General features: G+C 37.2%; 1 protein-coding gene and 1 pseudogene across 5 annotated transcripts in view; both read left to right on the top strand.

Annotated features, from left to right (window-relative positions):
• Positions 1-23375, top strand: part of PDGFD (platelet derived growth factor D) — a 235116-nt gene that overhangs the window by 194165 nt on the left and 17576 nt on the right. For 2 of the 4 annotated variants that reach the window (XM_081063155.1, XM_081063156.1), the window contains exons 4-6: positions 10912-10974; positions 14774-14972; positions 20040-20081. In XM_081063155.1, coding sequence (XP_080919281.1) covers positions 10912-10974; positions 14774-14972; positions 20040-20081 — 304 coding nt within the window. The remainder of the gene's footprint in view (positions 1-10911; positions 10975-14773; positions 14973-20039; positions 20082-23375) is intronic. The other 2 variants (XM_081063157.1, XM_081063158.1) reach the window with 1 other exon arrangement.
• LOC308504155 (isocitrate dehydrogenase [NAD] subunit gamma, mitochondrial-like) lies at positions 423-6736 on the top strand (annotated as a pseudogene). The gene is made up of 2 exons: positions 423-486; positions 5818-6736. The product of its transcript is annotated as an isocitrate dehydrogenase [NAD] subunit gamma, mitochondrial-like (transcript).

The following is a 23375-nucleotide window of genomic DNA, read 5'->3' as shown; positions in this document are numbered from 1 at the left end:
TAACAGACCTTGTTGTGGGTTCTGGGGGTTAAGCAGTAACAAAGTTAGAAAACATCCCACCCTCAGGGGCTTACCTCCTAAGGAAGACTTGGCAACAAATACCGACATAAATGAACAAGATAATTTCACATAATGGTAAGCCATCAAGAAAATAAATGTTGCTGATGTGAAAGGGAATGGCAATAGTGGGGAATTAGAATGACTCTAGATGATAAATTCCTCAAGGGCAATTGGACAACTTAAGCATCTATGCGTTACCCTGTGCCTAGCACAGTGAGTTCTGTATTTTGGTCGTTCAACAATCGTAGTCAGATATAGACTAGAACTGTGAACTTAGTGATCTGTAAACTCTCTTCCATCTCCATAACTGTGCTGATGAGAACAAAGAAATAGGTATAAGGTGTAAGTATGAGACATGACGTATGCCGAAAGATATCCACATGCAGGGAATATCTCAGCTAGTCCTTGGGCCTGGGCAACAACATGGTCAGCTCTTACTTTTCCCACTCCAATAGAAGAAAAGTAATAGTTTACCTAATCTCTAGAGTATTTTCCCTTTGACTTTGGAATTCGACTTATTTATTTATTTATTTATTTATTCATTTATTTATTTTCAGCAAATGTTACTTTTGTAATGTTACTTTTGTTACTTTTGGCTTCGGTGAATACAGCAATGAATACAGCAATGTACTTAGTGAACTTTGCATTCACTAAGTACACAGCATGTGATAATGCAAAATAGTATAGCAGGAAACAAAAGAGAGCCAATCTAGTATTAAAATTTTGCTGTGCAAAGCCTGGTGATTTCACTCACTGAAACTGCTGATGAATATTGCTGATGTGATAACAGGCAAACGTAATAACAGGCTGCTGTTAACTGATGATAACCAAAACTAAACAGGAATTGTAAAAGCCCATAGACTGGAACAATAGGATTCAAATTGCAGGAACTCTCATTTAAACACCATGTATTCTATTTAGAAATGATTTTCTCAACCAGTGGGAGAAGACTTTGAGTTGTTTACTCAGGAGTGATGATGAAGTTATATGGACTCAGTGGCGCATTTGTTCCCAGGAGGTCTCTTTCACTGGCTTTAACCAGAGTCTGGCCACGGTATTGAGTTTTTCTCTGTGCAAAGCTTTATCAGCTCTTATCAGAATGAAACCCACGACCTGTGTGCTTGGCACTCAACTCCAACAAGCTCAGTTAATGCGCCCAGACAGCAAGCCCGCTTTTGAGATTTGAAACCTGCAAACTGCTTTGATTAGTTGCGAGTTGAGTGGGAAGTGGCAAGAGGACCTGCAAGGTCAAGAGTGTGCTAATCTCACCTTCTGTCAGGAGTGATTTGCAGAGGTATGGGTTCTACACTTTTGTTTCAAACTCTACATTAACCAATTCTCTACTTTAACCACCTAAATGAGTCTAGAAGTCCCCTTATAGTCAGGTCAAGAATAAGGTTGTCATTGACCTAACTGTTAGTTGATTTACATAGTTCTACAATGGCTATTAAATATTTTACATTCGGTGTGGCTTGTAGTGCCAAGGGATAATTATGATGGGTGGCAGCTCTGATGAATACTTGTCAAGTGTAAGGATAAGGATGAATGTGTACAGGGAAAATGTGTCACCAACAACACAAAGTCACATCCCTAAGCAACATTCATGTCTTTAAAAAGAATGAACAGTTTTTTGAATGTCTTATGACTGACTTGCCCCTGATGCTCTTATAAGATGTTTACTTTACTTTATAAACCTCTCACTTGCTGCATAATATTTCATGAGTGCTTTTTTTCTTGGTAGGATGACAAGCAGTGTTGACTATGGCTTTGTCTACTGGATTTCAAATGGTATTTTCTCCCTAATGTCAGATTTTAAGAGTTTGAATTAGCAATAGAATCATTTGAGTTCATAGAGGAAATAATTTTAGCTAAGGGATTTTGGTGACATGGCCTTATTCTTCATAGTGTTTGTAATTCCCATTTTCTCTAATATTTGTTTTTAATAATATAACTAGCTTTTGGCCAAGATGTGGGTAATCCATTTATATAATGTCATCCAAGTACAGAGAAATTTAGCAGTTCTTAGTAGTGTGAATTTTGTCACAGAGTTGTCCATTGAAAATGAAATGGTTTGTTGAATTTTGAGTATAAAATAGTATTTCCTCCCTCAACAACAACAAAAACAAAACAAAGAGTCCTCACTATGTACCAAACATTGTGCTAAGTGCAAGGAAATAAAAATATGAATAATTCAGGTCAATATTTCTTCTTTTCATTTCAAACTTGCAATTTTCCTAAAGTAGCAAAATAATTTCCTCAGCCATCCATTTTAGCTTGGGAGTATAAATAGTATTTAAGATTAGCTTAGCAATATCAAAAGTACAATCTTTAATAACTTTCAGGCTACTGGTGAAGTGAACCAAATGTTCTTTTGAAATGCATTTAAGGAATGTATGAAAACTTGTACTTAGCACAAATCAAGGATGTTTGTTTATCTTATAAAAGGATTCTTTATGAATAAAAGAAGGAATAGTTCAGAAGTGATGAAAGAACACAGACAGTTAGCCTCAAGTTCAGATATCTGTGGAGCCTCTTAATAACCAGGCTCACTACCATGAGCAAGCACTTAACCATTCTGTCTTCCTGCTCCCTCATCTCTTAAAGCTGCAGCAATGATGAATTTGATCATGTGTGGAACGGGTTTCATACAGTGTCCAGCACATTATCTATGATCCATAAAAGGCAGCAGTTAATACAAAATAATCATACCGCCTTCTCCTTCCTTTGTTTTCTATTAACGTTTATTGGGGTGACAGTGGTTAGTAAAGTTACATAGGTTTCAAGTGTACAATTCTGTAATACATCATATATACATATCACATTGTGTGTTCACCACTCAGAGTCAGTTCTCCTCCCATCACCATATATTTGATCCTGTTTACCCTCATCTACCACCCTCCTCCCTTTACCCTCTGCTAATCACTAAACTATTGTCTATGTTCATAGCATCTTCTTAATACTAAACTTTACTGTGTTTACAAGAGCTATTTACAGAATTTAAATCTGCACTGAGCTTTACAACAACACATTGTAGAGAGACCTCTGGCAATATTTTTGGAGATGTAAATGAAATATATATTATTTGATCTGTATCCAATACAATGAAAACTATTAGCAAAGTTACATTTTGCAATTTGCAGTTTTCTGTGCAGTCCCTTGCTAAGGCGTCCTTGTTTGGTATATACAGGCTTTAATCAACCTTCCTGACTATCCATCCCTTCTCTCCAGGATCATTATCTGTAGTGTTATTTTATCCCTCGCAATATTTGCTTTCAGCCTGTGACTAAACTGTCCTTAAACAGCTAAATGCCTATTTGACCCTGATCGTATGTTTTCATGGTTGTTTTTAAAGATATTAAAAGTTGTGTTCCATTATCCATGTTCTAGGTGGAGCCAAATGTGATTATTCCAGAATTCTTTATATCACATCTTTAGATAATTCTCTATTTAGTAATTGGTGAGAAGCATTTTCACAAGAAGGCATTTATTTTCCACCAGAGAATATATGGGTAACACCATTCAATATAATAATATAACGTAAGTCTTTAGAGGTAAATACTGACACACACTTCACTCCATTTTTTCTTTTTCTTTGTTGTTTTAGAAGTTTAGCGTTCCTTCTTAAGCCCAGATGTTTATTATGAAAATTTTAGAATATATATATACATGTATGCATATATATGTGTATGTGTGTATATACACATGTGTGTATGTATATATACATCATGTATATGTGCATATATATATATATATATATATATATATATATATATATATAACGTTAAAAATCAAAGTTAGTGATTTTACCAGCAAAAAATGGGTTTATTCAGGAATAGCAGAGAATTATAATTTGGAACACACAGGCTATGGCAAAGTCATAGGCAAGTCCAGGGAACAAAAGAGGAATGTTATTTTATAGTGGAAATAGGAAATTGGAAGGAGCTGTTATAAACAAAGAGTCCATTGGAGGAAACTGGGGGTTTGAAGTATAGTGGCTTGTCATTAGGTGGTTTGTGACAGTCTCTCATTGGCTGGGCTGCTGCCAAGGGAAGAGAAAATCCTTATTCTTCCTGCTGGAATACTACTGTAGAGTAGAAAACATCTTCCTGTTGGAGATGCAAAGCATGTCTTTTCCTGTTTGGGGCAACCAAGGATGAGTGGTAGCACCTGAGAGCTCCTCCTATAGGCCCTGCTGACTCCAGTCTTGGTTGATGTCTCCGTTATTAATTTTCACAATAGACAAAAAGAAGAAAACAAAAATCATCCATCATTCAGTACCAACAGTGTTAATATTTCTGTGAATATGTTTTTAGTCCTGTTTCAATCAGATATCTGTACATTTTTCTTGCAAAATTGTATGATATGGAACATACTCATAAACTTTTGATTTATGAGTTCATTTTATTTTAAGAATGTTAACTATTTATCTGTTATCTGTTACAAGTGTGTTTGCTGTTTCATCATTATGCTTTCAATTTTGTTTTTGGTATTTTTTTGGACTTGTACAACATTTTGTGTAAGTGAAGTATATCAAATTTTATGTTTTTTGACTTTTTCATCCATGCTTAGAAATATCTCTTCCACACTTTGGGTATATAAATAGTTATCTGTATTTTCATGTACTTTAAGATTTTATTTTTACATACTTCCCCAACTTCCTAGTTTATAAGACTTTTCTCATACAAACCAAACTATGCATATAAAGCTATTCAAAAAGTGAAGATCTGAGAATTATATCTACGTTTTCAAAACTACTCCAAATAGTAAAATGCAGAGAACAAGGGAATGAGTGTCATTTCAAAATGCCAATCAATAAGTTCCACTGCCAAAATATAATTGTGAACTATTTTAATGTGAGGACATAAGCTGTGAATAAGTTAATATTTTTAATGATATAAATTCTTATTAGATTAAAACGATGCAGTTTAAGATGCCTATAATTATAGAATGATATATATCATAATTTGGTGGGCTGGAAAGATCATGTGACTAAGAGATGTACAACAGCTTATTGGGTTGTAGTCCTGACTCCAGTAATTATTAGTTTGGGGCTGCTGGGCAGTCCATGTGGCTTTCCAAGCTTCCGTTTGCTCATCTCTCAAGAGAGAACATTGGACTGCTTCAATAAGTTACCCACAGCACCAAAGTGCAGACTTTCTCTTCACGGACTGAGGGAACAAAGTCACCAATATATCAGCTCCTTTCTTTTAGGATGGAACATATTACAATTACAGTTCATGAGCAAGAGGTTAAGAAATCAAGGGCTGAATTTGTACCGACTTCTTGCAACTAACAAATACTTCTCTCTCCTCAGAAGAATGAGACGTGGCTTTTAAAGCATTTATCTGAGTTTGCCCGAACAAAGAACAGAAAAGTCGTTTTTGTAAGCTGGACTCTTTTGATACATTTTAAATCATTATTCACTGTTCGGTCTATTTTAGCATCTCTTAAGTAAAGCTAAGGACACTGTTCTGCTAAGAGCATTCACAAAAAAGTTTGTCATTAGCGTGGAGCTTGAAAAAGCACGCTGTCTACCAAGATGGCATTAAAAACATGTAACAAATAGAGACTGTGTCCTTTGAACTCTCATGAGAGCGGTGGCTGCAGGTCAGATCGAGTAGGGTTCTTATTTCCAGTCGTGGCGAAAGCGCTGGCGGCTCTGCGAAGGCAGTGCCCAGGCTGGCCCTCCTCTGCTGCCCTTGGGAGGTTCTGGGCACCCACGTGGCCTCCCGAGGAGCTTCTCGCTGTAATAATCAGTTCCTCCATCGGTTTAGTATGGTGGGGGTGCACGGTCACTGTGATCCCAGAGGACGGCATCGCGACTGAGCTCGTGTCACACATCAAGTCTGTTCAGGCACGCAAGTGTGCTGGCACTTTGAAGAGGTGCACGTGAGCTCCAATGCCTAGGAGGAGGCTATGCACAACACCATTGTGGCCCTGGAAACAAACCGTAACCTGCCGCCATCGCACAAATCCTGCAACATCCTTTGTACCAGCCTGGACCTCAATGCCAGAGTCATCCACTGTAAGAGCCTTCTAGGAGTGATGACCTAGCCGGGGAACATAGATATCTTCATCGTCAGGGAAAACACGGAGGGCGAGTACAGCAGCCTGGAGCACCAGTGTGGCAGGCCTGAAGATCTTCACCAAGGCCAAGTCCCTGTGCGTTGTTCAGTACTTTTCAAACTGGACCAGGAGAGTGGGTACAAGAAAGTGACAGCCATGCACAATTCCAGCATCGTGAAACTGGGTGATGGACTCTTCCTCCAGCACTGCAAGGAGGTGGCAGCCGGGTACCCTTAGATTACCTGTGAGAATATGATTGTGGATAAAACCACTGTGCAGCTGGTGTTCAGCCCTGGCAGTTCCATGTCATGGTGAAGCCTAATCCCAATGGCGACATGGTCAACAGTGTCTGCGCAGGGCTGCTCAGGGGCCCTGTCCTCATGGCCACATGTACGTTGTGTTTGAGACCCCTACAAGGGACATAGTCAGAAGTATCACCAATGCCGCAGCTACACTGCTGGCAAGTTGCATGATGCTCAAACACCTCAAACTACACTCCTAGGCCGCCTCCATCCGCAAGGCCATCTTGGCACCTGTGGACAGTGAAAATATGCACATCGCAGACATTGGGGGCCAGGGCACTATATCAGAAAGCACCCAGACATTGTAGCCACAACCACATCAGCAGCCGCCATCTGTGGAGTTCTAGGTTCTCACTGTCCCACCCCAGCACCCCACTGGCTCGCTGGACGGACCCAGAATAAATCAATGTCTGCCACCCCCCAAGAAAAATACCAGGGGTGCCAATAAATGTATACATATTTTAAGAGCTGTTATCTGTGCTCCGAGCTGTTATGAGTTTGCTGTAATCAGAAATGTCTGGACGCTGATGATAACCACTTCGAGCACCTCTTCTAATTGCAGAAGTCAAATGTGACTTTGTATTCATCTTTTGTTATCAGAATATATTAAGTATTACAATTAATACAGTTTATTTTCCTTTTTTAAAATGTGTATACATTTTTTGGCACCCTCTGTATGTAACAAACCGTGTAACATAGGCACTGACCTGTCAAAATGGGCTCCAACTATAAACTCCTGCTTTGCCTGTACTTAGGGGTAGCAGGTGAACATCATCTCTGAATGTACATGGGAAACCAGATAAACGGGAGCATAAACATTCCTCAAAATAATTAAAAGTAGAACTACCATATGATCAGCAATCCCACTTCTGGATATAGAGGAAAAAGAAATAAAATCACCATTCGAAAGAGGCATCTATACCCCCATGTCTATATGAATGAAGAAATGTGATGTATTATATTCTCTCTACATATATATGTATGTATGTACTCGTGTGTGTGTGTGTGTGTATGTGTTATAATATATACAATGGAGTAGAATAATATTCAGACATGGGAAAGAAGGAAATCCTGCCATTTGTAACCACACAGATGGAACTTCAGGGCATTATGCTAAGTGAAATAAACCAGACACAGAAAAACAAAAACTATGTGATCTCACTTATATGTGGAATCGAAAAGAGAAGAGAAGAGAAGAGAAGAGAAGAGAAGAGAAGAGAAGAGAAGAGAAGAGAAGAGAAGAGAAGAGAAGAGAAGAGAAGAGAAGAGAAGAGAAGAAAAAAGAAAACCAAACCTGTGGTTTCCCGGAGCTGGGGAGTGGAGGAAATGGGGAGGTATTGGTCAAATGGTACAAATTTCCAGTTATAAGATGAATAAGTTCTGGGACTTTAATGTACAGTGTGGTTACTATAGTTAACAGTACTGTATTATATACTTGACAGTTGCTAAGAGTAGATCTTAAATGTTCTCAACATACACACACACACACACATACACATACACACACACAATTGTAGTTATATGAGGTGATGGATGTATTAACAATCTGGTAATCATTTAACAATACATATGTATCAAATTATCACATTGTATACCTAAATTTACACAATGTTATCTGTCAATTGTTTGTTGATAAAGCTGGGGAAAAAGATAATTCTGGCTGCCATGTGCAATGTGGACTCTAGGGAGAGAGTAGAAGCATGGAGAAAGTGAACAGGCAATTGGTTGAATTGTTGGTATCTTCGACTTGGGGGGTTGTTGTGGAACAGATGAGGAATGGTCATATTAAGGATAGATTTAGAAGATAAAGTTGCTACGTTCCTTCCCCTGACAAGATTCTCCTTTTAAGGCTAAAATTTGGAGGTTCTGTATTTTGTTCTTATAAGGGAAATCATTCCCTTTCGTAAGCTCATTCTAAATATGTCATAAATAATGACAGATTTTGAAATAACATAAAAAAGTTTGGTTTCTTTTAAATGTCTAATATTCCTGTTGCTAAGAGAAGATAAATTTACATTTTATCTGGACCTTAATGAAATCCTTTATCACTTTTGCCTATTGAAGTTTCTGACTAGAATCCTTTAGTTGAGACAGTGAAGAAACTAAAAGTTCTTTGTGTAATATTTGTCAAGGTGCATTTACATGGAAGGCCTGTTATACTTAAAATGCTTAACAAAATATTTTTTATCATATTTCTTCATTGTAAGGAAATGAAGTAAACTGAAGTCACAGAATTTAGTAAGGGTAGATATAAAATCTAAATAACTAAGGATACTTTGAAAGATATCGTCTTAGACTCTTCCACCAATACTCTGCTTTATGTCTTTCCTACTTTTCTATTAACTGCCCCTTTGGACACTGTTCCATCTAAGCCAGCTGTAATGATGTGAAAGATTACCACACAGTTTGTTCTCAGAGATGAGCTTTGATGGTCCTAGCGTTGCCAGAACATGGCTATATGGTACAGAGTACACCATCAATCTCGCTGAGAACTGGTTTTCTAATCATTAAAAGGAAGAGACTGGACTAGAGAATTCTAAAATTCTTTCCAGTTCCAAGATTTTAAGATTATACCTCTTTTGATTTTTACACGTGGTCAACATAATCCATTACTTGCTTTAATTGCCATTTTTGTGCTGATGATTTCTAAATCTACATCTCAAGTGCAAGTCTCTATTCTGAGGTCCATTCCCATATAGCAAATGGCCTCCTAAACATCTCTACCTGAATATTTCATAGGCACCTCAAACACTGTATGTCAGCTCAAGAGTCACCTTCTAATGTGAATTTTTTCCAACCTCACTTCCTCCCAAGGTAGAATTTTTTACTACCTTCCATGCTATTTTGATTAGTCTTGTATCAGAGCAACCACATGGATTTATTGCACCTACTTATTTACATGTTTACATTTTGAACTCTTTGAGGGTAGGGATAGTTTCTCATTTCCTTGTGATTCTACCCTCAGCTTAGAATGTGTCACATAGTAGGTGATTAACAAATAATGAATGAGCGAAAATGAAAATTCTGTGCTCTGAGGATTTCTCATGTCTATCTTATCCAGCATTTATCATCCAAACAATAGTCTCTTCAAGACATAGAGAAGTCATGGGCTTTCTTACCCAGTTTCACCTGCTCACTGACTTAGGAAGACTCATAAATTCCAACCTTCATTTGTTTGAATATCCTTCTCCTGTGGGAATTCAGTGTCGTTTTCATATGCATTCTACCTTTCAGAGTGCAGAGACCACATTTTCTCTTTCTTTCCTAGCTGTCATAAGGTTGAGATTACAATAATGACTTCAATAGGTGTCCATTTCTTGAACCCCACATTTGACTCAATTCTCTCTTACAACTAAAATTTTCTTCAGCAGAGACATTTACATATAAACCAGTTTCATCATGAGTAATTAACAAATGTACTTCCAGCTCCTCAAAGTATGAATGAAATTTAGTCCTGATACTTAGCTCTCATTCAGTAAGTGTACTCGGGTAAATAAGTATTCAGATTCGAGTGGCTGAATTTTTCTCAGCAATACATTAAAATACCTCCTCCTCCCTGGGTCAGGCTGGAAGAAATTAACCAAGATAATTAATGTTAGCAAGATCAAAAAACCATGTGTGACTTGTAAAATTGGTACAATCAGCTCTTTCCATTACGTTGTTTAAACTTATTGGTGCTAGAGTAACATGAAAAATCACATACAAGTTAGAGAGAAGTTTACCTTTTAAGAGAAGTTTGTTTCTCTGAGGTCCATTGCTAAATATCACATATTCTTTATGGCTTCTCTGAGATAAATAGCTTTCTCAGGTCTGCCATTTACCTTTTTTCCTCCAGTGGGCAGTATTTTGTCACACCCATAGTTATTTTCTTCCTCCTTCATTCTTCCTGACTTTTCTTAAGAGAGTTAGGAATAGGCCTTTTTGTCAGTTAATTTATCTTTGGAAAAATCACTGATGTTGTAGATGAGCTCAGTGGGAAGGATTGAACATGGTGCAGAACCTAGTTCAAACCAAACAAACGTTAATATTGATAGTAATTATTATTACTCTTTAAGCACTTTATTAATTGCTAGTTATAGTTATGTAATTAATATATTCAATTCTCAAAACAACCCTGTAATTTAAACATCCCATACCAGCCTTTTACAGATGAGGAAGAGAAAGATTGGAGAGGTTAGGTAGATTATCTAAGATCACACAGCCCGTAGATGACAAAGTTAAAATTTTAACTGCTGTCTGCGTATTTTCCATTTCACCAATGCTTATATGTAAATGTGAATGCAGTTGTCCATGTGTTGAGTGAGAAAGGTTCTTGAGGAAAGGTGCTTAGGACAAATGATGGCCTGTTCAGCAGGAATGCAGCCTCTAGTCCTGTTGTCACTTAGTTGGAAGAAGATTCAGATGTCTGTGATGTTGAAACTGTGCATGTAATAAATTGAACAGAGGTTTGACTGACTCACATGGATGTTTGTTTGCCTTCTAGGAAGATTTCCAACCCGCAGCAGCCTCAGAGACCAACTGGGAGTCAGTCACAAGCTCTATCTCAGTAAGTAATTTATTTTTCTGTTGCCAGTGAAAAACACTGATGGAGTAGCAAGGTCAACCCAGAACAACGTCAACTGCATTAAAAACCTATGGCTTCACCAAAAGCCAGCTTTCAAGCATGATGTATTCTTTTGTTTCATTTAGATCACAGTAGGCTATGTCAGATGCCCTTTTTCCTCTTTCAGAAAGTTTTCAGGAAATGCCAGTATTCATTGTAGGAACACGGGATAGACAATGGCTAAACTCTATATCAATGTCAAAGCAGAACGTTCCAACTGAAGGACTGTCCAGACATAGCAAATATTTCAGACTGGTCCATGGCCCAAACTCAAGCGGGGAAATCGTTTTTTCACTATTCCAGGGGAAGCTGTTAACGTTTGCATTTTGAAGGATCTTTTCAGACGTGAAGAATCCCAATGTTTACAATAAGATAACTTAAGTGCAAACTAGGCATGTGTTCTATTTGAGTTGGAAATAAAACACAACTCGTTCTGAAACTGTAAAAATGGTTCATGCCCCTATTTTTTTTCTCTAACTTAAGTCATTTCACAGTATTTTGTCTACTTTTCTACTTTGTATAGAAAGAAAAGACCTTGTTTCCTCCAGTGCTGTGGGTAGTACTTATGCAACAATAAAATACAAGATAATAAATACAGTTGTTCATTGAAAGGTCAAGAGCATGGACAAAGTTTGTCCATGGTTCTAAAGTGGGTCGGTGTGGCTGAGTTGTTGTTTTGTTTTGTTTTGTTTTCCAAAAGTGATGTGCTATTTTTTGTTCTGGGGGATTTTTTTTTTTTTTCACTTCTCTCATATGACAGGATTTCCTCAGCTATGGATTCTGTGATGATTTAGTTCACCTGATTGTGGCTGCTGGACAGGAACAACATGATCTGAATCCAGAGGTCATTGAGATCTCTGATAGTGATATTAAGAGTGTTTTATTTGTTTAGTTTTGACAGCCCAGAATGCATGCTCTGAACATAGCTAAGTATAAGCAATCATTGTCAGGCAGGTGAAAAATAAAATCTGGCAGGTAAGACTGTGGAGCTGGCAGGCTAGGCAGGAGACCTGGACAGTGAGCAGCCTGAAACTAACGATTCCAGGTAGATACCAGAGGCAGCCTTTGCAACCAGGACCTAGTGTGCTATTCTGTCAAGAGATCCTCCAGCTTCTAAAGCTTCTTAGACATGATAGCTCAGGGTTGTCTACTCATCCTTACTGGAAGTGCAGAAATAACAAGCTTTAGCTTTTATCCTGTAAAAGGACCCTTGGCTAATTCAGGATAATCCAGGTCCTCTAAAAGAAAGGGACTGTCTCGTCCATTTGGAGTGTCTGTGGAAGGAAGCTTAGCCCTGGGTCCATATCCATTGGAAACTCTTCTGGATTGAGTTCCAAGTCCAGGTTCTGATTAGTCCTTTAGGAAGACCCAAGAGATGAGGCTTTCATCAGCATTCTGTTTTTCAAGAACCTTCTGGAGGAGGAGCAAGGGAATTTGGACCTACTATTGACTTCTGTACAAACCGTACTTTGTTTTTGTTGAAAGTGGTTTACAGTCCTCACAGCATTTTTTTTTTGCCAATTATAATTTTAAAGCAGTTAAGTTAGCTTTAGAATTTATTTTTGTAAACATATAACAAAAGGTGAATGAGATCAAATTTACAGTGCAGTTGAAGTAGGCACACCCAATTAGTTCTTTCTCTCAAAAATATTTTTTTTTTTAATAATTACCTCAGAAACAAAACTGTCCTCATGGGTTTATTAGGTCATCTAATCACTCATAAATATTATTTTTACCATCACCAGTGTTTCTGTCAACTGTCCTGAGTCAAAACTTGAAAACAGCAGTTCAGCTCATACATAAGGATAATTTTACATTTTATCTGTAGTTTGGGATTCCTCTTCAGACTAATGTTAAAAGAAATTAAATCCCTGTCCCCACCCCACCCCACCTCACCCCACCCCTCAGGGATGAAGAGCCCCTTCACAGCTTTCTCCTGAAGGGTTATCTGGGTACCACTATATTCTAGGCACAGTTAGGAGCAACCCCAGGAAATGTCTTGCCAGAAGTTCCCCAGAGTCATTGTAAGAAGCTTTGCTTGTGTAGGTATGGTTTGATTGATATCCCTACTTTAATTTTTAAATCCAAGGGTAGGATTTTAATTTCAAACCTTTTATATTCTGCCATGACATAACTTTGGCCAGCTCATTTTGATTTTTTGGATCTTAGACCCACATTATTGCGATACAAGGCTAATTATAAATCATCTGCTGAATAAGAGCCAGGTAGACAGTAGATTCTCAAGACAATGCAATTTGAATGGGAATTTGGAATTTTGGTGCAGAATCTACGTATTATCCATCATTAGCATTTGATGGCAAGAGGGATGTGAAAGACAGAAATGAGTGCTTCAATCAAGGGTGAGCTTATGTCTCACACACACACACACACACACACACACACACACACACACACACAGCCTTAGTTTAAAGAGTTGGCCTGGCACCTTCACCAGCAGTCTATCTCATGTCTCCCACCCTACTCCCCAAACAAACCCTATTTCCCCCCCTACAGGGCATATTTGAAAACTGCTTCTAAATGACCCATTGGGAGGTTAATGTTTTTACACACTTAGTTTTGCTAAATGGGGACCATTCCCGTCACAGAAAGTGATCATTGGATCACTTACGGACCTTGATTGGTTAAAAAGAAAAGAACATTACCTGAGAGTCAGAATATAAATGTGAATTTTGCTGTCTGCGCCTCTATGGTGCACATTATTTCTCAATAGGCTACTGCAGTTAAATCCCAGGAACACAAGTTTATGTTATTTTGCATTTTCTTGTAATGATAGGATATATTTGTCCTTAGGGGGATCTTATTTGTTTGACAGTTTCTTTAAAGATATTTAGAAATCATTCGAGACTGTGTGCTCTCTATTTCCTTGTTAATGGGTCATGAATTTTTACAGAGATGTTTGAATCATGGCTCATTTATCTCTAGATTGTACAAGGGTTCGTGAAGTAAGTGCTTGGGAACTTATGTAGGGATATATTCCTATCCCTATTTGTAGGCAAAATACATAATCCCTTCCAGACTTTCAATGATGTTTAAATGGGGCACCCATTTAAAAAGTGTTTCTGACAATGTTTTAATGGCAACTGGGATTACGAGCAAGCTACAGCACTTAAAAGAAAAAAAATACATATGCTTCCCATGTGAATCTTCCACTCTTAAGAGAGCCAGTTTCATGGCTAATTAGCCTTGTTGACAGTAAATACGCTGGTTAAAGTGCCAAATTTTATCAGGATGTCTCCAGAGTAGATTCAAACCCTGCTCACACAACATTTACAGTGCTAGGTGACCAGAGAGGTGGCATGGAGGCTAAACATGGGAAAATGAAACAGATTATACAAAATTTGCATGGAAGGAGTTCAGAATTTAATTGTTCACCATTAGTTGTTGATATGGATATGGATGATTTGGGACGTTGAACCAAGAAATTGGATGACTTAATTTTAATATTTCCATTTAGACTACTAGTATGTCATTTTTTTTAATGATTACAATTCAGATGAAGTGGAAGTTTTATGATCTGTCTGGTCTTGATTTTAAAAGAGTGAATAACTATCGTTTACCAATTAGTTACTCTCATTTAGGAATAGTTCTATAGCATGCTATTTATGCATATGATATCTTATAATCAGACTCCTGTTTCTGTGTCTTCCGCATAGCTGTATGACTGTTGTGTTTCATAGCAATGGGCTTTTTCTGAGTACACTGAGCTGTATGTCACTCTTAGGGAGTACCCTATCACTCTCCATCAGTAACGGCTCCCACTCTCACTGCGGATGCTCTGGACAAAACAATTGCAGAATTTGATACTGTGGAAGATCTGCTCAAGCACTTCAATCCTGAATCATGGCAAGAAGATCTTGAGAATTTGTATTTGGACACTCCTCATTATCGAGGCAGATCATACCATGACAGGAAGTCGAAAGGTAAGAAACAGAACACTGGAGGTTCTTCATGAGCAGATAGGAGTATTAAGAGTGCTAAAAAGTAAGCATTAGCAATACAATATATTTAATTCATTTAATTCAGATTATCATTATCAGTCCATTATCCCACATCTTTTTCACAGCATATGAACTTTTGTGTTTTTCCCAAACTGGGTTGTTTATATGGGACTATGAACAGTTTAGAATCAGTCAAAGATCTGTCATAGTTGGGAGCTAGAAAATACCTTATAAAATTATTTGGACGAGCTTCATGTTTCTAGGCAAGGCATTATTAGCCCCACTCTACACTGTGGAGGTAACCAAAGTCAGGGGAAATAAATAATTTGCCTAAGCCTGTATGGCAATGGACAGGAAATGAGAATCACGGTGTGTTGTGTCCAGTGGCAGTGCTTGTGTAATTGTCTACTGAGCCTCTCTGATGAATATTAACTTAGCCCAGGACTCAGTGTTGGCAGAGAGGCTCCTGGTAAAGCAATGGACAAAATGCATTGTACACTTCAACTCTATTCATTCAATGTCCATTCTATAAACTTCTTATGAGGACCTATTATGTGTTTGGAGCTTTGGGTTGTTTGTGGGATGTAGAAATCTGGGATAGTTTGGAGGGCACACATTCAATTGGAAGTAATGAAAGGAGAGGAGTGGAACATTTAGGCAGAGAAAACATCATGAGCTAAAACAATCATACTTAAATTCTTAAAAAATAAACATCCCAGTTCTACATCTGAGTGATACGATCTTACGATGAGAATGTTCATTTGAATGTTTAATTCAAATTAATAGAAAAATAACTTGTAATTTCCTCTTAATGAATATAATTTATAGGCTGTTTTATCCTTGCTTTATTTGATAAAATTTGTTATCATTAAATTTTTCTCTAGAAGTCTTGTAAGACTGGCTTACATCATAAATGTGAAATCATTTAGCTAAAATACAGCTTGTTTCCTATACTTTGTAATATCAGGGCTACTTTTAACAACTGTGAACTTGGGCGGCTTTAGCAGATTATGTTGGTCAGCAGAATCTATTAGAACATTTGGACTGATGTGACTAATTAGTTAACTCCTGCCTGGGTCTGCTGCTTATGGTTTAGGTGACAATCTTATGGACTTAAAATGCACAGCTAAGGGGGACAAGAGAGTCACTGGTGGCCCTAATGTTATGAAGGTATTCCATGTGCAGATCACTGTAATTCTCAAACTGAATCTCCCCAGGCATCAGATTGAATTGAACTTGAAGGAGAAATTGCTTTTCTGTAAGGCATTTCTGTCTTTGGATCTCTATTAGGTCAATTTGAAGGAAAATGAAATATTCACAATGTTCTGAAAACCCAATAAAAATATTAAAAGTGGTATTGGACAAAGAAATGATAAAATATGACTCTACCAAGTATCTAAGCACTGCAGTTATTCAAGGGGCTGCCCTTTTTGGCACCTATTCCTTGCTTATTTTTATCTTTTGGAAATATTAAAATTTAAAAATTCCCTAAATTCATTACTTTTTCTCCCATAATTATGTTGAGTTCGAGGCAGGATGTCTGAATTCAGATCCGAATCCTGCCACTTACAAGTTTTGTGATTTTTCAGGAAGTCATTGATCCTTCCTGAGCCTCAGTTTCCTCATTGACAATGTGTATATGATAATACCTACTTCCGGGAATTGTTAGTGGTGCCATCCAAAGCACCTGGCACCTAGTACTTATTTGAGAAGTGTTAGCTAGCTATAGCTGCTTAGAAATCTGAAATAGGTTTGCATCACTTCTTTGGTGAAGCCTTCCTTGTCCCTTGTCCTATCCCTTTGAAGCCTGTCACCCCAAACAAAGTTCAGAGTACTTGGATGTCACAACATTTATATGTCCTACTGCTGCATTATTCTTGTACCTTTGTGTTTTCTCCAAGAGAATATGAGATCCTACAACTTGAGGGTATCAACTCTGGCTGAATATTAAATCACCTGAGGAGCTTTAAAAAACTACAAATGCCTAGTTTCCTAGACACTGACTCAGAATCTCTGAAGGTCGGGCTAGAGCTGATGTTATTTTATGGCTCATAGGAGATTGGGATCAATCTTTAGAGGTATCCAGAGTTGGGAGCCACTGTTTTTATAGACTGTTCATCCTATATCTTCAGCACTTGGCATAGTTAATGTTTGTGGAACTGAAGATATTAGTAATCCAGCATTAGTATATTTCTAACGTTTATAGAAACCCACCCCATAGACTAAGGAGTATAGCTTAATTAAGAATGCCTTTGATTATTGAAACAACCTTGCAAGAGCATTCAAGGTGACATTCTACTTTTTTTTCTGACAGAGGAAACATTTCTCTCCCCCGTTGGCTTATATCCCATTTCTTAATCTCTTGTTTAAAATGGTCCTAAAGCAGATCTGTACCATTTCATTTAACACTGGTGAGTCATCACTGTCTCTGAACTTGTACAAATGTGCTGATTTAATTGTTTATCATTCCACTGATACCGAACCACATGCATGTATCACAGAAGCACAGGAAGTCAGGTTTAACATTTCAACTATTATTTTCAGCTTTAGGAACTTAAAAATACAAATTCATAATTTGTATCCTGGTGTATAAGAAAGGGAGCAGTGAATAAAGACTAAAAACAGAAAAAATAGTTCTAGATAATGGAGGCCCAGTATCTATTTGGTGACACCATTAGATGTCCGATAAGATGTGAACTTCATAGGACCCATAAAAAGGTTTCCTATTATCAGTATAATAATTTTAATGATGTTGTACAGGAGCAACATCATTTATGAATATCTATTGAGCATCCATTCTTCTGATTTGCCCAGACTGATCACAATTGTCATTTTTCTTGATACCAAAGAGCAAGATTCTAAGATGACTGTTGAATTTCAAAGGATCAAACACAGAGTTTTATAAACTAAAATAAAACACAAACACACTGGTTGAAGAACTTATGTAATAAAGTAGAAACAGTTAATATTTAAAATTAAATTTTCTGCTTTGCTTCTACTGTTTATTTGAAGGGAGATTAGGTGACAGTGAGTTTTTAGTTCTCTTTAAGAAAAGAGTTGAAAATGGGAAGCAAGAGGACAGTAACAGTTTGGGGAGAAGAGACAGAGAAAAGGGACAGATAACATTGCCAAGTATTGAATCCAGAACTTCAGTGCATAAGGTCTACTTTTTGAAAAATTCACAAGTAATAGATAAGCTCCAACTTGTCCGTGACAGCTTCTGGACTGAATATAACAAGTTAATATAATATATTCAGCCTTCTTTTACTTATTCCAGTTTTCTAGGGGATAATGCAAAAAAGGATAGCATGGATAATTGAAATCTGTTTCAAGCTATATAATTAACATCTGAATCATTGTATGACCACTATAGTTTAACTGAAACTATTCTATGATTTCTTTAAAACACATACCTTTGAACTTAGGGGCAGTATTTATATAGTCAAGTTCATAGCATGAAATTTGACATTTCTAAATTAAGAAATGATTGGCCTTAAACTGTACTAGACTAGGCATTAACTGAGAAGCAGTTTATAGAGATTAACAATGTGAGTTCTGTTCTTTTACTTCTTCCAGGAGAACTTGACCTTCCAGAATGATAGTGTGTTTAACATAGAAAAATCCAACACATAATAGCAATGGGAGGCCTGTTTCCACAGGCTGAGTGTTGTGATAAAAATATGGAGATAATTGTTGAGGCACTCCAAATTTATAGTTTTGAACTATAATGCTTAACAAAAAAGAGTTGCCATTTTTGATTCACATGCCAAAATTGACATGCACTCCTCTTTTAAAAAATCAGTATTTTAATATTGAGTGAAGCAAAAATACTGACATTAAGTTGATTCCAAATGATGGGGTTTCAAACTATGATTTTTACAGACTCTAAATCGTTAGAAGTTGAAACTCTGAGACAGTTATTAACTCATTTCCAAGGATCCAATACCAATTATATGATTTCTTACATATCATTATTTTTCTCTACGATGTAAAACACCTGACTTTTTAATTTGCAAACTACTTACAGATAAATAACTGGCATAAGAAACTGAGGATTAAATGAAATAAATATGTTTTATAGCAAGAGGTTTGAATTGGTTCTGAATTCTCTTAAGTGAGAACACCTTTTATTTTTAAATCAGGCATTTATAGCTGTGTCTTTGTCATTCCCCTGCAAGTTGAGCAGGAAGATACAAGTTTTGCTCTTTCTTCTTCTTTTTTGTTTTTTCTTTCAGAATTGAGATTTTATTAGTTGTTTTGAGGATAAGTACACAGGCATTTCAATTTGTAAACAATTCTTAACATACATACCAAAAACCTAAAAGGTCATGTAGTTTTGATTCTTTTCTAAACAGTTATTCCAGTGACTTTCCAGCTTACAATTTGGAAGCTAATTTTCCTTAATAAAAGATCAAGTACCAGTATCTTCAAATGTTGATAGACTGTTACATCAAAGGCCCACTAATTCACAGTTTAAAATCAGATACACTACATTCTCAAAATTTCAACCTTTCACAGCACATTAACAAAATGACTAGGAAAACTGGACTACCGTGACCAAAGATGGTGCAGAGTACACAAAATTCTGACAGGATGAGCCAAGATCAAGGAATGGTTGTGTTTAGGAAACAATTCTCCCAAAAACGTGGGAATAGAAGCAATTTAAAATGTTCAGAACATGTTATATGTACAACTGACTCCAAATTGCCACTTAGTATGCTTTGTATCATAGGATATAAAAACTATGGAATGTTAACCTGGTACCCAAAATAATCAAAGCCTCCCATGTTCGACACCCTACTATTTTCTGGTTGTACCAAAAAATAACCAGCAAATGATTTCACCTCTTAAAGAAAAGCATTTACTCTTAAGAAAATGGGATGAGGTGGAATTCCCTCCTTCAAAACATTTGTGGAGTTACTAAAAAACTTGCATTTACAGATAGTTGATAAAAATTTTCTTCTGGATTATGCAAGGAGGGAAACAAGAACTACTGATAAGACATGGTATATTAATCAGACTTGACTTCTTTCTCTCCTGCTTCATCAGAGGTTGAACTCCCCTCGTTTTTAGTTCCTCCATTTTCTGCAGGTAAATCTTTAGTTTCTTGGTTAGCCACTACCGCCTGTTTTCCCTTTACTCCCTTATCCCCTTTTATTTGCACTTTTTGGCCTGCAAAACTGTCCTTTCCAGCTGCCTTTTTTGGCTTCGTTTGCACTTTTTCAGGAGCAGGTTTAGTTGACAGCCTCACCAACCTCCTCGTGGGCTCCTCGTTTGCTGACCTTCCTCTTGGGCATGGTGGCCGCGGGGTGGACGCATGCGGGTGCCTGCGGGCAGGGGCGCACCGCGAGTCTTTGCGAAGCTGGGTTGCTTGGCAGCTGTCCCTCCTCCCACCACCCAAGCTGCTGGCACAAGTTTTGCTATTTCAGTAATGATTTAGAATGTAGGGAGTAATTTCAGAATTTATTAAGATAGGAACACATTTTAGAAACAAACCGAAGTCATCACAGATAGAATGCTTGTAACTGGATCTGCCTAGTTGATAGCTGGGTAAGAATTTGCTAAAAAAAAAAAAAAAAAAAAAAAAAAAAAAACCCTTGGCTAACACTAGTGATGAATCAGGTAAGTCAGTCTTGAGATATCATTCTTCTGTAACTACCAACAGAGGTACTGGAGACATTAAATCAAAATGGATTTATTTTTCTAATTTCTAATGTTGAATGAATGTTAGCTTCATTGTGTTTCCTGAACCATGTGGTATGTACCAAGTAAAAGCTTTCATTATCAAGAATTGCAATTGTTTACCACAAATTTGATAGAAATAGAGCAGAAGAAAAAATTCTGTAATGGGAAAAGCGTGGACTTTGCAGTCACGTAAACTTGTGATAAAATTCTAACTCAAATCCTAAGACTAGTGGCCTTGGAGAAGTTATTTACAGACCCTAAGCCTCTGTTTTCTGCAATTTGTTAAATGGCTCCAATTATAACCATTTTGCAAAGTTATTTTACTATTAATAATAGCAGAGTATCTAACACCTAGTGGGCCCTCAATAAATGCTTGCTACTATTATTACTTGAATACAAAACTGCACCGAAGCAAGGTATTTCTGTGAACTCTTCTGCTCTCCTCCCTGGAAAGCTCTAAAATAATCATCAGTAATCTGGAGAGCCTTTTACAGAGTATCCAAATATTGTCAGATTAAAGTATCTGTATAATCAGTACACTCATTAAAAGTTTACAAAATAATTGCCAAGTACTAACTTTTCTATGATACCATTTATCCAGAAACTTTCCAGCACCATTTTGCTTGTTGGCTATTTCCTTTACAAACTGTTTCTTTTTAGACTGTAGCCACTGTTTATCACCCATCTGGTTTGTGAATCTCTAGATCCCCCACTCACTCACTTTGCCAGAAAGCATTAATAAAAACCATACTGTCGTTCATCATATTGTTTGAGGACAATCACAGCCCAGGATCAAGGACCTCTCAGTTGCTTTTCCTCCTGCTGCCAAGGCAGCCTCTGCTTTTCTTCTAGTTGAGGTGGTCCATCTTTGTGGATATCCTAACCCCACTTTCATCATCAAAGTGATTCCTTCCACTTAGCCATATGATTCAAATGCAAATTGATTAGAAAAATCCATGTGGCAATATAAAAACATAGATATCTTTTAGCATCTGAGTGGACAGATGTGCCTTTTCCACAACAGTCACTCTTGATAAAGCTGAATGGTTTGCATTGTGGTTCCTGTGCTCATTTTTTCTGTGAAGTATTGGGGAAACCCTCCACAATCTTTTTTTCTCAGTACCCCAGTGGACTTAAGAAGAAAGCACACCATTCCTAAGAGCACATTCTCATGCCGAGAAACTGCTAGTGCTGGGAGATCTAGCTAATCGTGTCTTTACTTGCAGAAGACTATGCTAAGTCCCATGAAATTAAACTGAACACACACGATCATTGCCTTCTGACATGTAAATGAAAGTGGGGATGACCTTTCTTTCCTTAGTGATCACCAATGGCAGAATCTCAGCTGTTTGGGTATCTATTCTTAACCTCCTCATCCATCAGTTTTACTCATTTCAACAATAATGTGGGGCACACTTATGAAGAGGTATTTGGCCCTATGCTTCAAACACTCTTAATCCATTCAATCTTAATAAATGCCTTGGCAGGAGAGTATTCTTATTCCTATTTTACATAGTAAAAGAAACAAATTCAGAAAGGTCCTGTGGCCTCTACAAAGTGTGGAGAGCCATGACACAAATCTGGGTTTGCTGCAGAGCCCATGCTGTGGGGAACTCAGTGGTGTTTAAAGCTCAAAGACTCATAGTCTAATAAATGAGAGAAAGAGAGACGTTTGAAAATCTCCTTAATTCTTTTCATCTCCTAACTTGTTTTCTTTTCTTCTTTTTTTTAAATTAAAGTTAATTGTGGTGACAATGGTTAGTAAAGTTACATAGCATTGAAGTGTACAATTCTGTAATATATCATCTATATTTCACATTGCGTGCTCACCACCCAGAGTCAGTTCTTCCATCACCATATATTTGATCCCGTTTTACGCTCATCTACTAACTTGTTTTCTTATTTTTCATTTCATAAATGTACTTCATACATCCACCCAAGTCATGAGTACCAGGGGTCCAGAGAATTGCCTTATGAAGATTTCAGTGGCTTTCATGCCTAGTTCAATGCCTTGCAGATACTCATGCACTTATCCATTCATTTTTCAGTGCATACTTGTCAAATGCTAACTCTATGTCTAGTGACTTTAGGCAAGTCACTTAGCTCCTCTGTACTGCAGTTTCCATATCTATCAAAAAGGAATAGTAGACTCTAAGATGAGTCTTTATTGTGAGAATTCAATGAGACTTGAGTCCATGAAAGCATCTCACACAGTACCAGGCACATAGTAGGTACCTAATAAATTTCCATTGACTCGTGCTTAACATCATTTTTAAACCCTGGAAATTAGGAACTGTCTGATTAGGAACCTTTATCTGTGATTTCTATAAATACAAGTGGTAAATGTTTGTATTCTTTAGAAATTAAACCAACAAATGGAGTCATGCAATCCGTGATTTTAAGTTTAAAATATCCTGATATTCCCTCATTGAAGGTTGTAGAATAACTGTTCTATGCACTTCCAACTTGAGGTTGAAATGTGAAAACAGTTTTCACAATTATGTGCTGATTTATAGAAAAGGAAATCTGAAAATCACGGTGAGGTTGTAATGTCCATAAAGATGAACAGACTCCTGGGAATTTATGAACCTTGAAAAAGCCTGAGAGCCTCTATTTGCTTGATATAAAAATGTGACCATTATTTTTATATTCCCCTTACCTCCCACCTCCACCTAAAGCACTACATATCTAGTGTTGTAA

This window comes from Rhinolophus hipposideros, assembly GCF_964194185.1.
Source record: "Rhinolophus hipposideros genome assembly, chromosome: 10".
Lineage (NCBI taxonomy): Eukaryota > Metazoa > Chordata > Mammalia > Chiroptera > Rhinolophidae > Rhinolophus > Rhinolophus hipposideros.
This window is presented reverse-complemented; position numbering and strand designations above follow the sequence as displayed.